The sequence below is a fragment of the Pteropus vampyrus genome, unplaced genomic scaffold (assembly GCF_000151845.1).
Source record: "Pteropus vampyrus isolate Shadow unplaced genomic scaffold, Pvam_2.0 Scaffold11, whole genome shotgun sequence".
In the NCBI taxonomy this organism is placed as follows: domain Eukaryota; kingdom Metazoa; phylum Chordata; class Mammalia; order Chiroptera; family Pteropodidae; genus Pteropus; species Pteropus vampyrus.
The window spans coordinates 13,057,304-13,077,550 of record NW_011888792.1 but is presented as its reverse complement, the minus strand read 5'-3'; the positions used below and the strand labels follow the sequence as shown (position 1 = coordinate 13,077,550).

At 34.5% G+C, this 20,247-nt stretch overlaps 2 protein-coding genes and 1 pseudogene across 7 annotated transcripts in view; 1 reads left to right on the top strand and 2 right to left on the bottom strand.

The window, feature by feature from the left end:
* SPATA9 (spermatogenesis associated 9) overlaps positions 1 to 10,716 on the top strand; it is a 56,671-nt gene extending 45,955 nt beyond the window's left edge. For 3 of the 4 annotated variants that reach the window (XM_023523437.1, XM_023523426.1, XM_023523441.1), the window contains 2 exons: positions 5,211 to 5,306; positions 10,104 to 10,716. In XM_023523437.1, coding sequence (XP_023379205.1) covers positions 5,211 to 5,306; positions 10,104 to 10,388 — 381 coding nt within the window. In that variant the 3' untranslated portion in view covers positions 10,389 to 10,716. The remainder of the gene's footprint in view (positions 1 to 5,210; positions 5,307 to 10,103) is intronic. The other variant, XM_023523436.1, reaches the window with a different exon arrangement.
* Positions 8,355 to 8,473, bottom strand: LOC111732124 (annotated as a pseudogene).
* A 1,989-nt stretch (positions 10,717 to 12,705) lies between the features above and the next one.
* RFESD (Rieske Fe-S domain containing) overlaps positions 12,706 to 20,247 on the bottom strand; it is an 8,647-nt gene continuing 1,105 nt past the window's right edge. Inside the window, exons 1-5 of one of the 3 annotated variants that reach the window (XM_011378225.2) lie at positions 20,023 to 20,241; positions 18,668 to 18,851; positions 14,788 to 14,963; positions 14,646 to 14,680; positions 12,706 to 13,036 (exon numbers count right to left, since the gene is read on the bottom strand). In XM_011378225.2, coding sequence (XP_011376527.1) covers positions 12,773 to 13,036; positions 14,646 to 14,680; positions 14,788 to 14,962 — 474 coding nt within the window. In that variant the 5' untranslated portion in view covers position 14,963; positions 18,668 to 18,851; positions 20,023 to 20,241 and the 3' untranslated portion in view covers positions 12,706 to 12,772. Of the gene's footprint in view, positions 13,037 to 14,645; positions 14,681 to 14,787; positions 14,964 to 18,667; positions 18,852 to 20,022; positions 20,242 to 20,247 lie in introns of those variants that run through there. The other 2 variants (XM_011378217.2, XM_011378233.2) reach the window with 2 other exon arrangements.

Here is a 20,247-nt window from a genome sequence, read left to right as displayed (position 1 = left end):
TCCTTCCTTCCTTCCTTCCTTCCTTCCTTCCTTCCTTCCTTCCTTCCTTCCTTCCTCTCTTTCTTTCTACCTTTCAACTTCATTTTATATTAAAATTTTGAACTATGATTTTATATAGCATTTGTAGATTTTCCTGTGTGAGACGTTCCCCATTAGCTCAGTCTGCCATGTTGCAGGAACTAGATATCCTTCAGCTTTACTTCTTAATATCTTTTACAAATTTTAATATAAGATGGTAGAGTTTTTTGGAGGGAGGTAAAGTAATTCTACTTTTCCATTCATTCAGCAAATATTTATTGAAAACCCGGCCTGTAAAACCACTAGTTTAGGTACTAGGGATTTATAGATGTCTCACCCTTGCCTCATGAACTGTGGGAATGATAGTAAGTACGCAATGCTGGTGAAGTGTAGCAAGTGCACGATTGAGTGTGCAAAATATACTATGGAAGTATTAACAAGGAGCGCGTGATTGCAAAGAGTAGTCAGTGTAGGCTTTCTAGAAGATGATACTTGATCTGAGACTTGAAGGAGGAGAAATTAGCCAGGTAAATAAGTAAGAGAATCATTCTAGGAAGAGAACAGTACATATTAAGATGCTGAGATGAGAGAAGAAAGCATGACTTACTTAGAAAATGTAAGTAGTTCTACATGGCTGGAGTGAGACAAGTGGGAACAGTGCCAGGTCAGAGATTCCAGGGTCCTTGAGGGTGGGAGTGAGGAAGAAGCTTTACTTGGGTCATATGTATTAGCTAGGGCAGAGAATCAGAATTGCCTCACAGAGGAAACTTAAGTTGTAGCAAGAAAGAAAACAAGATATCTCAAATCCGAAAGTCTGAATCTGATGGCTGAAATATAAGTATAAATAGTGAAGACGATGGCCTGGATAGTCAAAGAAGCAACAGAATGATGTCTGAGGGGTGGTGGAGGTCAATGGATTGTGAATAGAGGATATCACAGTACTAGAGTTTGCTGAGAAGTAAGTGGCAAAGCACAGAAGACCTATACCAGCCTTGGTACACTGCTGTCCCTTCCTAAAGTGACAGAGTTCAACATACCCAGTGTGGATTCCAACATGAATTCAAGAATTGTGAGGCTGTGTGTGTCAAGGTGGAATTTTGTGGTGTACAGAAGTAAAAGGAGTGAAATCTGGAATTGCTATACAAGGGGGTATACTTTGTAGATGCATGAAGGACATCACTTTATATAGGAGAGAAAGCTGCCTTGTTAATGTATTTGTAGGTATGTGTCAAAGATCCTCTTCATGTGTTCTGTCTCATCACTGATGAGAGGATGATCTACCTACGGCATTGTAAATGGTTTTACCAAAATTCTGTTGGATATTATGTAGCTGGGCTCTCCAGTCAGGCAGATTATCTCCCTCAAGAACACGGAATAGAGGAGTGTTTTCATTAGGACATTTACTATAACTAGGATAGAGTTTTAGCCCTTTAATGTGATCTGAGATGAAGCATATAGAAATGGTCTCCTCGAGGTAATTAGAGAATGGACACTATCACAGAAGCTCCATTGACAATCTACCCAGGACTTTTCGGTTGGATGATCAGTTCCAGAGCATTTCCTGAATATCTTAGCATATTCAAAGATATACCAAATATGAACTATTCAAAGATCCAACTGATACAGATGACCCGGAGGGATTCTGATGGCTTTTTGTGACACGAGCACAGAGAGCTGGGGCTACGAATTTCCAGCTGGCCACCTTGTTAAAAAGACTTTATATCTGGCTCTATCGGTGCTGAGTCAGGTTGCTTCTCAAACCTTTCCAGGTTCTGTGTGGCTGAGGTTGTAGTGATATATCTGCTAGTTCTATAAAGGGCCTCAGGAATGGAAAACTGAATAGAGAATATCCTGGTAATTTTTAACATTCCCAGCACCAGTACTCAAAGAAAGGTGCAACTGCTTTGGTTTGTAAACTGCCTGGCTGAGTGATGTTTGCAGCTGCTCTAAGCTGCAGTGACCTAGATAATCAACTTGAGTGCTGACTTCAGCCAAGACACGTCAGCTCCCAGACATAGTTGTTGACTTTGGCAGGCCAGTCCAAGGCCACAGGACCAGGAGCTCTTCCTGTGATAGAATCTTCCTTATAGTGGCATCAGAGATGACTGTTTCTACTTTGTACAGGCACTGTAGAGTGGTGTAGGCAAAATATAGGCAAAAGTGTAGAAAACCCTCAGCCTTTAAAATGCCTGTGTCATAGGTAAATCCCGGTGACTTGTGTTCCCTTTTTCAGAATAAATGTCAGATGCTTTTCTAAGTAAAGTTTCTTCCTCATCCCTAACCCTCCAAGGTAAACTCCAGTTTGAGGTTTAAACTATAAACCTCACAAATATCAGGAACTTTTGTAGGTCCATGGACGGGCATGCTGTGAGGCTGTCTTGGGTGGTGTTATTCAAGACCCTGGGAAAATGGACGATTCCTAGAAAGCAGTACCACTGGCATCTTGAAGACAGAATTCTCCATTTTGGCCAATAGGACCACCTGATTAAGAGCTTATTCAAGAACAGTGCCCCACAGGATGTTAATATTGGGATAAACAAAGTCAAATAGGTTTCTTTACTGTGGACTGTGAGGAGTCTTTCCTGTCTTCATGAGTATTGTGGGTTGCTAAGCAAAGACATGGTCATACAGCTTTCCCAAACTTATAGGAAGCACTTTTTTCTGGACCTATCTATTAACAGCAGTCAGCTCTTCTTACAGTACTTACTTGTGAATCACTGTGTGAGTTTTTCCTATTATTCCCTTGATATCCCTCATCAAGGTGTTTTTGGACAACAAAAACTAAGTCGAGCCTGGGAGTTTTCTAACCTTTAAGTCATCTATGAGTGGATCTTTATTTTCTAATCTGCTTATAGTTTGCTTTTTGTGATTTTCCTCATTATTAGTGAAAATAAAGTGAACATAGTTCTTTTATGAGATGAGGCAGTCAAAATTATGTGGGAGAAATTTAGTTAGAGATTGAAATGTTTTTACTGTTGAAATATCTATATAGCTTATGTGTTAATATCACCAATTTTTTTTTAAAAAAAGAACTATATGGGCATAATATTGATACCAAGATACTTTCAACTTAAATATGCAAATGACATAAAATTAATATAACAACAAAGTTAAGATAAAAGTTTTGAACTAAGCCAAGACAATCTAAGTAAAGCCTCCCATTTACCAAATTTCTCCTGTTTATTTATTTCAGTTTTTGCTATATACTGTCCCTGCTCATAGTAAGCCAGAAATGAAACAGGGTATAATATGAAAAAACATGTATTGCAAGTGAGTCATAAAATTGAAAAATGGCCACTTGCCAGTAGCCACATGAATTTTGGAGTAAATAAATGTATTTTCTACAGGGATGATTTGTCACAGGAATAGCAAGTATTCATTAAAAGCATTAAAATAGCAAAAAAGTGGCCCTTAGACAACATATAGATTCGTCATTCAGAAGCATAACGTGTTAAATACATAATTTATTTTGAAACTACTCAATTTAAATTACTTTTAGGTGAAAGGCAAATCTGAAAAAGAAAGATGCAGTGAAACAGAAATAGAATAATTTCTTATGCATGCAGACCCTGATTTTTTTTTTTTTGTATATGGTTTACCAGCTATTGAATATGGACCTCCTACTTAACATTCAAAAATTCACAAACTTGTAATTATTTACTCTACTAGGAGGCATTTTGTTGAAGTGTACCTGCTTTCCTTCCTAATGTCTGAATCTTCTCTCTACTCATATAACAGATGTCTCCTTGTAGCCTAATAGTAGAATTTGAAGGCACGCTATCTATCATTTCGATTCTTCTAGCAAGAGGGAAACAGCAACAGCTGCTTCATTTCCTGGAAACTCTTTCCAGAAGTCAGGAATTGCTGGGAAATTGTCAAGACTGATTTATGGAGGGGGCTAAAACTGCCCCTACCTATTCCTATGTCTAGGAGTTGGTGTGGCCTCAAAGATTGGGAATAAGAAGGGAATCCCCACCCCCACTGCCATCCCTTAGCCACTAGGATAGATAGAATTCTTGGATTCAGCATTCCATAAATCTCTTGAGAGAAGAAGGGAAATTGTGATGGGTAATTTTGTTCATCATTCAGTTGGAAGCAGGGAGCAAAAACAGTTTACTACAATGACAAGCACTTAGAACAGGACTTGGTACACAGCGCCTTATAAATGTTGTTCAATAAAATGTTATCACATGTTCTTTAGAGGTACCTTTTCAAAGGCTGCAGTAAACCATTGAGTGGATATAGCATAATTTATCTAATCACTCTCGTTAATTGTTTTGGTTTGTCAATGTTATAAGTAACTTTTTAATGAATACATACATACTGTTCTTTCTAGTTTGTGTGCATTTTTGCTGTGCGATTACATGATTTTATTCGCTACAGCCTGTACCTTTTGAGAGTTATTGAAGGCATTCATTGATGGCTTGGCTCTTCAGAGGAGCATGGCTAACTGCCACTGCACTGCTGAATGGAAAGGGGATGTTTTCCCTAATGTCCTCATTTCATATGCTGCTCAAGGCGACAGAGGTGGCCTATAAGAGCATTGTTCCCTTAAACTGAATATGTTATACTATTATATTTTAGGCAGGTACACTTTCTATTACCAGAAGCTAGAAGCATCTGAGAGACAGATTCATTATTGGTGTAAACCTTCTGTGCGTTTCCAAAGTGCATGCTGGATATGAGCACAGAGCACTTCCTGAAGCTCGACGATCATCTAAGGTTAATGCTGGCCTTCAGCAGTCTCATGATTAACATTTCCAAGCTGGTCATTCATCTCCAGAAAATGTTCAATATTTTGCTTAATTGAAGAAATGAATAATTTTGTAAAGGATGATTACATGAATTTGAACAAAGAAGATTGTTCTTCTAACATGCACAGCAGCACCCCCTAGTGAGCACTTGGTAAATGTAAAAAAGTTAAGGTAATTTAGATTTTGGAAATGCAAGGTTTTTCATAGATTTGTCATAGGTTTTGATTAGCAAAAGAGAATATCTTTCTGTAAAAGGAGAAAAATTAATTAGTATATTTTCAGGATGTAAAAAACCCCAGAGAGATCTAAAGTAGATGATTTTCTTTAGAAAGAAATATTTAAATTCTCATTTAAATTCTTACAATAACATTGTAAAATTTAACATTGTGACATTGAAAACTTTTGTTTTGATAAGAAAACTCTCTTCTGTTTTTTCAGGCCAGAAAGGGTTCTTTGTTTGAAATTATTTCCTTTCCAGCAAAGACTGCTTTAACTAGCATAATATGTGCTTCATATGCAGCACTCATTTATTTGGTAAGTTAAGAAAATTATTGGAATCTAGAAATAAATATACTTATTTTTATGTAATGTTAGAGATATACTGTACAGTCTATTCATAAACCAAGGTACTATTCTCTTGTTGTACAAAATCATTTTACATTAAAAATTTACTTCAATCCACTAAAAGCTAATTTGCTTAAATAACTAAAATTATTTTATTTTTATAAAGTTTGCTACTACTTAGTCAAAACATTTTGGTTTTGCTTTCATTTAGTTGGTGTTTGTTTCAGCCATCATGCTGTGGTTGGCTAAAATTCAGTATTCCATTATTTAGGTGTGTGATTTTGGGGAACACAAATATATGTTTTAAAAAGTGTGTTTTGAATTACAAATGCTGTAATTCAAAAAAAGGCCCATTAAAAAGCATGACAAAAATATAAAAGGTTTTATAAATTATAAAGGGTTATTTTCTTTTACTCCATTGCCATTTATACTTACCATTTATACTTAAAATTTGAAAAAAAAAAAAGTATTACAAAGAGAAAAGTACACAGCTTGATGAATTATCACAAAATCTATTAACCTATATACCGTACGGATCAAGAAACAAAACATTATCATCATTCTGGAAGCTTCTCTTTTGTCCTCCTCACAATCACTAACCTCTTCTGTGAAGGCAACCACTATTTATACTTCTACTATCAGAGAGTTTCGTTTGAATTTTTTATAAACGAAAACATTTACTATATATTCTTTTGTATTTGTCTTCTTTTGCTTCACATTATCATTGTGAGATTCATTCATTTGATGCCTGTAGCAGTAGTTTGTTGACCTTCATTGCTGTGTAGTATTCCATTGATTGACTATTTATATCACCATTTATCCATCCTACTATTGAACATCTAGATTATTTAGTGTTAGCTGTTGTGAAGCAGATGCTATGAATATTCTTGTACATATGTTTTGGTGAAATTGGTGGACCATAAAATATGCATGTGTTATCTCTAGTAGATATTGCCTGTTTTCCAAAAGGGTTTTATTAGTTGATACCAGAAGATTGAGTCCCAGAAGCTCTACTTCTTCAATGACACTTGGTATTATCAAACTTTTCCACTTTAGCCATTCTTGTGGGTATGTAGTATTACCACACGGTGGTTTTTACTTACATTTTCTTGACTATTAATGAGATTGAGTACCTTTTAATAAATTAATTGGACATTTAGGTATCTTTTTTGTGAATTTCTGTTATCTCTTCTAATTTTTTCTTGAGTCGTCCATCTTTTTATTATTGATTTGTATTTTAAAAGTGTATTCTAGGAACAAGCCCTCTTTTGGTTACATATGGGAAAATTTCTTTTATTCTGTGACTTACCTTTTCACTCCTTTAGCAGTGTCTTTTAAAATAGAAGTTCTTAATTTTAATGTAGTCCAGTTTTTTACTGTTTTTATGTTAAATGCTTTATATGTCTTAATTAGGGAATTTTGATGTACACCCAAGGTGATGAAACTATTCCCTCTGATATATTTTAGGAGCTTTATTATTTTACCTTTTGCTTTTAGATTTATAATCCATCTGGAATTGGTATAAGATAAGGGTCAAATTTTTCCTCCATTAGTATCCACTTGAACTAACTCAATATATTAGGGAAAAAACCCTTTTCCAATCTCCCCAGAACATTTCTTTTGTCATCAATCAAGTGTCCTTACAAATGTAGATCTGTTTATAGACTGTCTATTCTATATAGTTGATTTAGTTGTCTATTCTTGCACCAATTCAACACTTATTTACAGGAGCTTTATAATAAGTCTTAATAACTAGTAGAATAAGTCCTCTTTCCAATCTATGAATAAAGTATATCCCTCTATTTAGGTCTTCTTAAATTTCTCTTAAATTTTTTTTTGGGGGGTTAGAGGTTTTGAACATCTTTGTTAACATTTTTGGTCATATTGAAACATAAAATAATAAAGATTAAAATTTCCCTATAATCTATAGATTCAGTGCAATCCCAGTTCAAATCTGAGGGGAGTGTGTGTGTAAGTTGACTAGTTTATTCTAAAATTTATAGGGTCAAGAATGTAAATGTAAAGGGGTCAAGAATAGCCATAACATCTTGGAGAAAAAAGTAAAATAAATTACTTTTAAACACATTTACAGTTAAAAAAACTGAATTTATTAAATGAATACTTTGCAAGTGTTTAGAATTTTTGAGACATGCTCAATATCTTACATGCGAATTTCATACAAAATTGGCATTCAGTTGAGCTAGGATACAAACACGCTGCAGAAATGGGTGAGATGAAATGGCTATGGCGAAACTAAAACAAACCAGACCAACACCAAAATTAACTCTTAATTCCAAAAAGGCTTTGAAATCATCCCACATGATTTGTCATGCTATTAACTTTCTAAGTAGGTAATAGAAACAATTTTTGGTGACTGGATAATAGGTCATATATAAGACCTAGGAGGGGTCAGGTCTGGAATTATGGTTTTGAAAGCAAATACCATATATGTTTAAAGTTAATACCCTAAGTGGAACCATGCCAAGTGAAAAGAGTGCAAAGTCAACAGAAATGTGCAGAATAGCAACATTTAAGTTGAGCTAAGAAGAAATCCATGAAGGAGACAAAGAAACAATAATCAGAAAAGTAGGAAGAGAATGAGAAACAGTGTCAAGGAAATGGAGACTCAGAGTTTTAAGTGGTTAAGTGTCAAATATAAGCTGAGAAAGTCAAGTAAAATGAAGAGTTGAAAGTGTTCTTTAGATCTAGTAGTAAAGATGTTGGAATTAACCATCTGGAGAACTACTTCAGTGGTGTGATGGGACAAAAAAGACAAATAAGCAAGCTTTGGAGTGAAGAGATGATAAAATAGAAAATGTGAATATACATTCTGGTTTGGTCAAGAGGGAGTGTGTAGCCACCAAGAGGGAAAAAAGGGTCCCTGGGATTTTTATTTATTTTAATTATTTTATTTTTTTTAGGCGAGGCAACCCTTGGTTGACCTCACAAATTGCAAGGACCTCGTCAGTTTATAATCCCTTTATTTGATTTTATATTTTATTTTATTTTTTATTTTTATACCTACAGCACCTGGTCTTCCTGGGTGGTCTCCCATCCAAGTACTAACCAGGCCCGACCCTGCTTGGCTTCCAAGATCAGATGGGATCGGGCTTGTTCAGGGTAACATGGCCGTAGTTGGATTTTTAATTTTATATTTTAGGATGGAAGATACTTGAGCATGTTACAGGCTGAAGGGGTAGAGCCAGTCAAGAATGAGAGGTTGAAGAGGCAGGGAATAACTGATAGGGAAGATGAGAGGGTATAGGTTAAATGCAAAGACAGATACTCATTTGATCAAGACCTTTCATTTTCTGAGACAGAAGTGGTTAGAATAGGCTAAGATGAAATTTTATAGGCGAGGAAAGAAGATATGTATCAAATAGGATAGGGCTTCCCAACCTTTTTCACATACATAGAAAATAATCATATTTGGGATAAATGGATGAAATTGCTCGCAGCTGGAAGTGATGGACCTCAAATTTTATAGCTCTAAGTTTGGATATACTTGGATGCAAGTAATAAAAAATTCCTAATAGTGCCTTAATAGATAAAGACATTTAAATATTCCACCTGATTAGAAGCCTGGACTTAAGCAGTTCCCGGGTTTGTATAGTGGATCTACAATGTCATCATAAACCCAGGGCTTTTCTGTCTTTCTCTTCTGCTATCCTGTTTGTTCTTTTTGGTTCTTAAGGTATCACATCCATACTAGTGTCTAAAGCAGGAAGGAGGGGAATAGGTAGAGGCAAAAGACAGAGAGTCTTTCTTTTCAGGAGAAAAAACTTTTCCAAAAATCCTCTTGACTTCCTCCCCAACAGACGTGTTTTATTTCTTTGGCCAGAACAGGGTCGCGTGGGCACAAGCTAACTACAGGGAAGTAAAAGAAAGCATCTGATGTTTCTCCATTTTATAGTAGGAGGGAGACAGGTCAGGAGAAAATCGAGGTGCTTCAAGCTGAGCCCCGTAGTTCTTTCTCTATTACTCTCTGAAAATGTTCTAAGTGTTTACAGCCAGTTATCACCTTGAAGCATCTCTGCTAGTTAATCTAGGTTTTATTTCATGGATTTTATTATTTTGTTGCTTGCCTTAAATACTTGACATATCACCATCTTCATCATTAGTAAACTTACAGAATAAGTTTAATGGATATAGTTCTTAGTGACACTGTTTTTGAAATTATTTTTCTCTATATATTTTGTTTTCTGACACTTAAAGTACTGAATGGCATTTTCTGAGGGAAAGTGGATCACATGTTTGCTTAAAAATAATTGATCTACTAGCTTACTAAATTCTTAACCAACATGTTTATGCCCTTCTAGTTGTACACATAGGCATAAGCAAAGTCCCGGGTGGGGTGGGGGAGCAATAACAAAAACCTACTTTGAGATATTATCATGTTTGGAGACAAATTCCACCTCTCAGAAAACATTTCATTTAATTAAATCAGGAGAATAAAGGAAATGTTTCATTTAATAATTAAATCAGAATAAAAATGTAAAACATCTAATGAATTGAGACAAGATGTAAAACATTCTTTATTGAATCATAGTAGGTTTTAATTTTCTTTCTAGATTATGGAGTAATAATATATTTAGAACAAGGAATCAATCTCCTGATGTTTACCATGTGCCAGGGGTTCCTGAAAGGAAGTGCTTCTTTATTAGAATATGTAGATTAATAGCTTTATGTTAAACATTTTATTAGACTTTCTATCTGTAAGTTTAGTAGCTTAAAAAGAAAATTCATTTTTCAATTTTTTTTTATTAGACAGTCTGTGTTAATGCTGTATTGGAGAAGGTAAAGAAAATTTTCCAAGAAGAAGAATCCATAAGGCAAAACAGAGAGGAGAGTGAAAATATCAGAAAAGCCTTTTCTGAGCCTGTTCTTTCTGAGCCTATGTTTCCTGAAGTTGAAATCAAAGCAAAACCTTACAGGTCATTACCGGAGAAGCCAGACAGTATTTCCAATTGCCCCAAACTTCCTACTAAGTTGAGTAATAAGATCCAGGTTTTACATTCTGTATTTGACCAGTCAACTGAAATGAATGAATGAACAAATATGAACACAAATATCTGAATAGAGCCTAAGAGTTATCTGACATTTCATCTGACGAAACTAGTAAACTAATTTTCATACACTGACTGCTCTACTTTAAAAAAAAGGGGGGGGTGAGGAATTACTAATAAAATGTCATTCTTAAGTATTTATATGGTAAAGAAAATGAAATGAATCTTGATTTAGAATATATGTATAACTAACTATATATTTTATAATGAACAAGAAAATGTACCATTTTGGTGGGTTAGATTTTATGCTGTGGTTTATAATATGGGTATATTTATAATATATTTATGTTTTTATTAAAGATTTGTTTCAAGTATCTTTTCAATTATTTTTCTGGGAGGGAAAAAAACTCCACCCTATCAAAAGGCTACATATCTTTTTCAGAGATATTTTTAAAAGAGTATTTGTTTTCTATATACAGGCTGCATAGTTTGAGTCTGCCTATTATCAATTCTTGTATAACTTATCTGTAAATTATGAAGGACTTACAATTCATAGACGTCATAAATTTCTAAAACGGTATTATTTACAAATCTGATGAGAAAATTTCTATATATGAGGACAGAACATGACAGGACATTTTTTATTTCCAGATTTAGAGTACCAAATCTAGAACCAGAAATCAAGTCCATATTACTCATTGTTGCCACTGGATCCTGAGAGAAAATACTTGCAAACTAGGGCCATGGTTTTACCTATAGAAGGTACTTTCGTTTCTTTCATGAATTTTAAGTTCTGGCCACATGTTAAGACCTGACTGGTCACTGGAGGATTAGCATCTAATATAATAGGTTGGGATGTCCCCATCCCAAAGATAATACATTTTCTGTACCTGCTGAGTAGCTGCTGCCATAAACAGTATTTATACAAAGCCCAAGCCTGGATCTTTACTGGTAGTCTGAAAAATGTATCAAGTGTTGTATTATCTCATGCTACCCAAATTGCATCAGAAAAAGAAATGTAATAATATGTAGCAAAGGGTTCTATAAGCATAGCCTTAATGATGCATACTTTATTCACTTGTTATTTTTATAATAATCAAGGAAAAGAGTCCAGGTGGGCTCCTTAGAATTCTAGTTATTAGGTTTGGAGCCTTAATTCAATCCAATGTCACTAAGAAGATTGCTGTTCTTTGAGACTAGGTTCCAATCTTGACTAACAGCTCTTCTCACTCCAAATTCATATTCTGCTCATCCTAGGTCTTTCTGGTTCCACTTACTCTTATATTCTATGTGCTGCTGAGTTTTAGAGGACCAGCACTCAGGGTATTTAGTGCAGTGTGAACACCAGGCAACCAGAACAATGCTGGTCACAAATAATTGGCATAATAAAAACAGGGTCAACCAACTTAACATCAACTCAGCAGAAAGAATTCTGAGGAACAACACCTTATATCTCTTCTCTTTATAACGCTTACATGAAATAGTTGTACATATATGCAGAGTTCCCTAAAAAAAAAAAAAAGAAAAAACCATGTATTTGAAAATTTCATATAGGCATTCAGAGTACTTTGGCTTACCAAATAGGAGATTTCACATCTCCCATGGTTGGGCAGCAACTGTGTGTGTCTTCCTACTTTAAGACTGGCTTGTTTGGAGAGACACTGAGCCAAAGTTTATTTGGTTTTGATGTCCAGCATACTGATAAGTTCCTTATTTTTAAATTCAGCATGTAAATTGATCCCATTTTTGAAGGCATTTTTTAAGTGTAAAAAGTCTGCTATATATTTGGAAAAATTGACAGTTAAGATTTAAACACTTCAATGTGTTTAAATTTTACCTAAAAAAAAGTAATAATAATAATCAAATAGGGGAGGTGAGGAATGTATGGAGGTATCAATGAAACAAGAATGGGAGAATGCTGGTAATTGCTGAAGTTGGGCGATGGGAGTTTATTATACTATTCTGTTTCCTTTGTATATATTAAAACTTTTCCATGATGAAATCTGCTACAACATAGGTCTTTTTCCACCCAAATTTTTCTTAGTAGATGTTATTTTTTACCTTTTCTTCAGTTTAATTACTTCAAATTATTTTCATCCTTCTTAAAAGGCACATACCAGATCTATAACCTTCAGGTCCTAATCAATCCAGAAAATTGGATGACATGTATTCTATAAATCCTGATGATAATCCTTACATCATACTCAGTTCATGTGCTTTTGAACCTTATCTTTTTTAAAGATAAGAAATTTATTACTTATCTTTAAAAATCATGTAATCTTAAAGATTACATGATTTTTAAAGATAAGTAATAAATGTGCCTATGCTGGAAAAAATTAATCATCTTTGGTATTTAAGCAAGGTATTATTTAAACAATATATTATTATTTTCAAAACATACACAACACTTTTCATTGCCATATAATTTTATCAGGAAGGACTCTTAATTACTTTGAAGTCTCCAGTGGCATAAAAATCAGAGTCACACTTAAAAGGTTCATTAGAAAGAGTCACGTAAATATTCCCATTGTCCACTGTCACTGTATGAATCCTTTGCTTTACTCCTTTGGAACACCACTTGGGTTTTGCTGATGGATCTTTAGGGTTTATAGACTGATATAGTCCTTCTCCTGTTGCCAAAGTAATTTTGTATTTATGCCAGGGACAAACTATACACGGCCGTCCATCAAAATCCTAGGGAAGGAAATAATTGATTTAATAGTCTGACATTTCTAATGTTCACAATAAACCTCAGACTCAGACCAGAATCTATTGCAGAAGAACCAGGTTAAATAACAGGCCAGCTTCTCTTTTTCCTCCCATTGACAAATTATTCAACATAAGGCAGAACCTACTCTTAGCAGACATCAAGTCTCTTTTGTAATTGATTATAAGCCCAGTATGTGAGAGCTCTATCAGAAGATAACTAATTCAGGAAGTAGCCATGTTACTGCAGCTGTGCTGTTTATCCATTAAATGTCAAAGTCACTTCCTTGACAGAAATGAGACAAGGGCTTCATGTGCTTCTAAAGGAATTTTCACTAGCTGCTGGAAGAATGCACTCATGCTTTTAGTAATCTCTCTTGAACTTAATATCTGAAGCTTATGATTTATGATCCAAAGTAGTCAATTCTCAACTTTTTAACTGTCTTAAAGCAGTGCTTCTTAAAGTTTAAGAGCACAAGAATCACCTGCATCTCACTTAAATGCAGATTTGTTTAAATTCAGTAGGCCTAGGGCGGGCACAAGATTCTGCATTTCCAAGAAGTCCCAGGTGACACTAGTATTCCTGCTTTGTGGACCACAGTTTGAGTAGCATGGTCTTCCAGCTTTCATTATGGCCGGAAACAGAGGAAGATTCTTTCCACATTATCATTACCAGGTGCTTTTCTCTACACCAGAAGGACAGGAATGCTGATATTGTATCACCACAGAACTGTTAGCAAACATTCACATTTTCATAATTCATAAATTAACATTCATAATTTAAACACGTGTCCTTTAACAGAGCAGGTGTGGAACTAGGTAAATGAAGTCAGAGAGAGAGAGAGAGTGAGAGAGGCACAGACAAACAGACAGACCGGTTTTTTAAAGTAGAAAAACAAATTATAAGGCAGCTAGTTTTGGAATGCAAGGACGTAAGACAGTCCTATCATCCCCTTCCTCAGTTAAGCTCTCAGTGTGGTTTCTTTCTTTAAAAATATATATTTATATTTTTGTTACATTATAAAAGTAATATATACTCATTGGAAAAAATTCAAACTATGCAGAAGTGGATAAAGTAAAAAGTATTTTTTTTTTATTTTAAAAATGGGGTTGCATTAGACCTATTATTTTATAACTTGCATTTTTCACCCAAAAATATATTGTTGATTCCCTTATACCAACACATATATCTACCTCATTAATTTAATAGTATTCCGTAGCATGGCTATTTATAATTTATTTAACTGTTTCCTATTGTTAAAACATTTAGGTTGTCATCAATTCTTTATTAAAATAATGCTGCAATGAACCTCTCATATATATGTATATATACTTAAACATTTATGCAATTACATCTGTAGGGTAGATATCACAGAGTATAATTGCTAAGTCAGAAGATATGCATGTTTCTCACATTTATCTGTGAAATAGTTTTCTTTATGTTGTAGGGCTGTGACTTCCTAGAATATTAGCAGTTACACTCAATGCATTAAAAATAGTCCAAATTCAAATGTAGATTATTTTTGAATACAGAATGAAATACGAATATAAATAGGAAGCATCTGAGTTTGTTGAGAATAGATTTAATTTTACATACCTCTATTTCTCCCAAATGTAAAGGTCCTCCTGAATCTGAAAAGGAATTGAATATTACATCTAGTTACTAAAAAAACTGAAATTTTGATAATTTTGTGGTAGTAAACAAATATAAGATTTGCAAATGAAAAATAAAACCTTACGGTAACAGCGAATATCCATAGCATGATATTCTCCTTTGTGGTAGAAAATGACTACTTCTCTATCATGGACAACAGCTGTCATTCTTTCGGATTTTTTAATGTCATCTTCTCTGCCAACACAGACAGAAGAATATTCCTTCATTTCAGGATCTTGTTCAGAGCCATCAAGATCCATGCTAGTTGAACCAAAAAAAAAAAGAAAATTGCAAAAGGTCTTCACTAGTTTGGCTACAACTTAACTCCGAGATGATAATATTGTTAAGATAAATCTGATTTCTCTGAGACTGATAGAGGCATTTTTGGTAGCAAAACATTTGGTAGCAAAAAATACTGGATTATAGTTCATAATGATTTTGAGTTAGAGGCTCTTAAAGCTTGCTAAAATTAGGGAGGGCTCCCTACTTTGAAGCTGCTCTTATACTAGTCATTCCAATTCATATGATGGATATTTCAGAACTTCAAAGACACAGAGACTAAAGTTTCACTGTCCTTTTGTTTCCAATTGAACTCAATGGTAAACAACATCTGGTTATTATCCTGCTGAAGGTAGGCTTCTATGATAGTCTGAATAGTCTTGGACCTTTTGACTGAGGTGGCTCACTTGGTTTTGCCAGGAGTAGGCAGCTAGCTCTTACAGATCAACCAGATTACTATTCTAGCAGAAAGGGATAGATATGGATACCTTTCACTTTTTAAAATGAGAAATTGCCATTACTTTCTTCTGCCTTATTTGGGCATTCAAAGAGATGACGTTCTCTTCAATTAATTTATAGAAGTATATAAACTCATATTTCTAAACAAAGTTTTAGTAGAAAATTTGCAACTATCCTAAATATATTTTTTCTCAGCACAGCCTATTTCTTAGAGAGCAACCTTTCATAGAGACCTTCTATATACTTTTCAGAGTCACAGTCCATTAGTTCCACTTGAGAAAGAAACATTAAGATGCATCAGTGTCAGGGGTTTCAGGCCCCATGTAGAGGATTTCCCTGAGGGCCTCCCACATGGGGGAATTTTTATTTCTCTGATAGTTTCTGAATAAAACTATAAATCTTGCTTTTCAAGAATTTCTATATTTATCCTTTTCTACTTCTAATCTCAAATCTATCCTGTTATTTCTACTCTTTTCTTATCACAGTTTGTTCCAAAGTTTCTGGAAACATTCCTGCTTTTCTTCCCTATCAGGATAGAGATCGTGGCAGTCCATGCTTTTCAGAAAGTGTAAAGAACCAGTATAACCTTAGGGGTGGCAAGAGCCTCCTCCCTTAGGCAAGAGCATATTTTGACTCTTTGCATGTAATAAAATGAAAATCACAAGACAGAAACTGAGACCAAAGGGTTTTGCTTTTTTCTTTTATTTCCTAATAATTACACTATTGGCTATCCCTGCATGATTTCTGCCCTCTGGTGGAGAATGGGAATCTTTAACCATCTGGACACTATCCAGCTCTGCAAAGGCACAAAGCAAGCTTACCCCAGAATATGGGTGGACAGGACAGAGGCTGCCTACAAAATTCAGGCATTCTGTATGTACCTGGACCATCATCTTGGAGCAGGGCTACTTCAACTCCTTTATTGTATGGCAGAAATTAAAGATTTATGGTAACATCTAATCACAATCTAATTTTATCTTTGGGACACTAATGGACAAATTTCTTTGTAATCTATTTAGGGAGGAATATACATTTGAAACATTAAGCAGGCAAAATTCTCAAGGAGTGGTTACTGACAATAATTTTTAGCATAGCAGCATTACAAAATAAAAAGAAAACTTTCAACTGTGGATCTTTGAATTCTCCTGCAAAGTTCTCCTTCCTTGTTAGAGATGATCATTCATTTGATAAATATTTTCTGAACACTCACTATGTGACTAGCACTTCAAGGAAGTTAAACAGATAAAGTCTCTGCTTTCTAGAAATTACATTCTAGTTGGTGAAACCAATAATAAAAAAAAATACAAATAACATAATTACACACTATCATAAGAGCCATGAAGAAAATGAAATGTATGAGAGAAACAGAGGGAGGCCATTTTGCAAAAGAATGGGCTGGTAAGGTGACTCAGATGACAGTTGAGCTGAAACTTGAAAAATACAAATGAACTAGACATGCTAAGAGCTGAAGGAAGATAACTCCAGGATATAAGAATAGCAAATACAGATGCCTAAAGGAAAGGGAAAAAAGGCTTGGTTAATCTGAGGAACAGAAAAGAGACTGGAGTATAATGATAAACAGACAAGAGCCAGGTCATGCAGCAGTGTGTAGAGATTTTATTCTAAGAGCAATGGGAAGGCACTTGCAGGGTATAAAGCAGGAAATGGTGAACATGATCTTTTAAAAGAAAGTCATGGCTGTGTGGAGAACGAGTGGAAGCACAGAAATCAGAAAGCTATTGCAGAGGTCCTTGGGGAAGAAGATGGTGGCTTGGACTAGGGTATTGACTCTGTGGGGGAGAAAAAGTAATAATAACAGTAATAACAGCAGTAGCTACAATTATATTGTGTTAACTACATGTCAGGTACCATTTTAAGACTTTATTAACTCATTTAATCCCTACAACATATTACTATAAAAAAAAGGTATTTTAATTTTACAGTGAGGAAACTTGAGTGAGGTATACAGGTTGGGTTGATATACTGGAATGAAGGAGCTAAAGTAAAAAACATAAATAAGATAGCTCCCAGGTTTTAGGTTTGTACAACTTAGGTGTGAATTGCAGAGATGTCAAATTTGTACTCTGAAGTTTGCATTGCTAATCTTTGCTCAACCTACTTTTTAAAAGGATTGTAAAAATAACATATGCTTTTTAAAAAAGTTTCACAAAAAAATGCAAAAATATAGTGTTTTAAAGAAAAGGCAAGGAGGATGATGGTCATGATTATCTGGATTAGCCATGACTGACAAGAGGCTGGATTAGTATATCTCAAAACAGTTTGGGAACTACCCAAAGTTCACAAATTGCTCAGGTGGTAGTATTTACCTCCACAGTGTTGGATGTGTGGGTTTTATCACATTTTGTGACAGAACAGACAGAAGGGCAATAATAAGAAAAATGGGAACAGACAGATGAACTGAATGGGGGAAATAGTCTGAAGAAAAGGAAAGAAATATGGAATTTGCAACACATATAATCAACAAAGGATTAAGATTTAGAATATATAAGAACGCCTATAAACCAGAAAGAAAATGCCAAATAACCATAGGAAAATGAGCAAAGACAGGAACAAACATTTCACAGAAGGGGAACTCTGGCCACTAATCACATGTAAGGACACTCAACTTCATTAGTAGAAAAATGCAAAATACAAAGCAAAGTTACAAATGGAATACTATTTTCTATCTAACAAACTGGCAAAAATTATACCAAGTCTTGGCGAGGATATGGGGCAACTGATAGTGATGACATCAATTAGTGCTACCACAGTTTGGCATAACCTAGTAAAGTTAAACATACTTATGACTCAATAATCCCACCTTTGGTGTTACAGAGAAACATGCACAGATACACTGGGAGACATGTACAAGAATGGTTACAACAAATTAGACAGGAAATAACTCAAAATAAACTGTAGAATGGATAATTTTAATATTTATTAAATGAACTGCTATGTAGCAGTGAAAATATGGCTACACCAAGTTGGATTAATTTTTAAAAATGTAAATGAAAAAAATATTTAAGACTTCATAGTATGCTTCCATTTTTATCAAGAGCAAAAACAGGCAAAACCAAACTATATATTATTCGTGTGTACATGTATATAGAGTAAGTTTATAAAGAAAAACAAGGGTATAGTAAACAAAATTTTTCTTAAATGTCTCAAAATATTACATTTAGTCTTATATTTAAAATTCCTTTTTCAATATTTAAGTTGTATCCTACCTTATAATTATGTAACAAATGATCCAAAATCCAAGAAAAAGGGATAAAATGGCGCTCTTATCTTCAGAGAATGTGCCTGTGCATAGATCATGAATGGACTCTTTGAGAATTTTGTACACCTTATTTCAAAACTTGGCACTAGAGGAGGAAATGAGTATTTCTCTTTTCATTTTCCAGGCAAAAACTAGAAAAGAAATACTAGTATCAAGCAAGTAACAAAATACATGAGATGTGGAGTAGTATCAAACGTTAAATAAGTTCTCCCCAGCTCCCAAATAAATGAGAACCAAATACAATCCTCCCTCAAGTTTCAGTCTCTTAGAACATACAGTCTGCACGGTTTGCCCTCAACCAAAGAAAACTGTAGTGAACTTTGCAGAGGCTGATAAGACATAAGCAAAGAAAGCTGAGGCTAAATGATAAAGGTTTCAGAGAACTATGATTACAGTCTTTCATTTTGCTTAGGAAACTATTATCTCACTCTTCAAATAATTGTTCCCTATATGCATCATAAATGGTTCTATTAATCATATCTGGTAACTATTTATAACTAGCACCCATATTATTCTTAAATAATATAAATATCATGATCCAGACAATAAGAGTCAATATGTTCATATTAATTACTATTACTTTGATGCACTATTCATATGTTCCCACACATTTCCTCTATTTTGAATTGACTTTTAGATAGTAGAACCTTAACTGAATCAAAGTGAGTGAAAAATTAAACAGCTTATTCAGTTTGCAGGCTAGATGAAGAAAACTTCCAAAAAATTTAAAACTTTTTCCACAGTTCTCTTCAAGAAATATTTTTTGACCCATGCCTAAAATTAGGTTTCTAAAAGTGTTAACATCTCATAAAATTACAAATTAGCTAAATGGATCCCAGTCTCTATGAGATACCTTCCAGTGTTTAGAATCCATTTAGGTTGAATTTTAAAAAAAAACCATAATAAGTTTCCATAAGACACTGGAGACAAAAGAAACATGAAATTAAAGGAAGTAACTTGTTATTCTTCTTGAGCACTAAAGAAACTGCTTTTCCTAAGTCTGGGGACTTGGCCTACACATTATCAGAATGCATAGCTCCAGGGTGTGTCACCCTTGCTCTTAGGTTCAGAGAAGAGGAATGCCTTAGATAGTAGTTTTATACCATCTCTTTGGATGGCAGAATAATAGATAAAACTAGCCACCCTTCAGTGAGTGAGTGCCAACTGCTTGGACTTTGCATATATGAGCTCAATGATCCTTTCGGGACCCCAAGGAGTATTACACCTATTTTCCAGATGAGAAAACTAAGGGTAAAGGGCTCTTTTAAAAAAAAAAAAACAAAAACAGAAACAAGAGCTTACCCAAACTCACAAAGTAGCAGTCAAGATTCAAATCCAGATCTTACGAGTCTAAATTTGTGAATATTGGTATATAAATCCCAAACATTTCATCTAAGTAGCGTCCATGGATTTATAAAAAGATGTAGCCTGCGCATAAACTATCTTGAAGGTACCAAACCTTATAGCAAAGATGTGTGTGTGTGTACCTCACCATATATATCACCAAATATGGTCTGAATTTAAAAT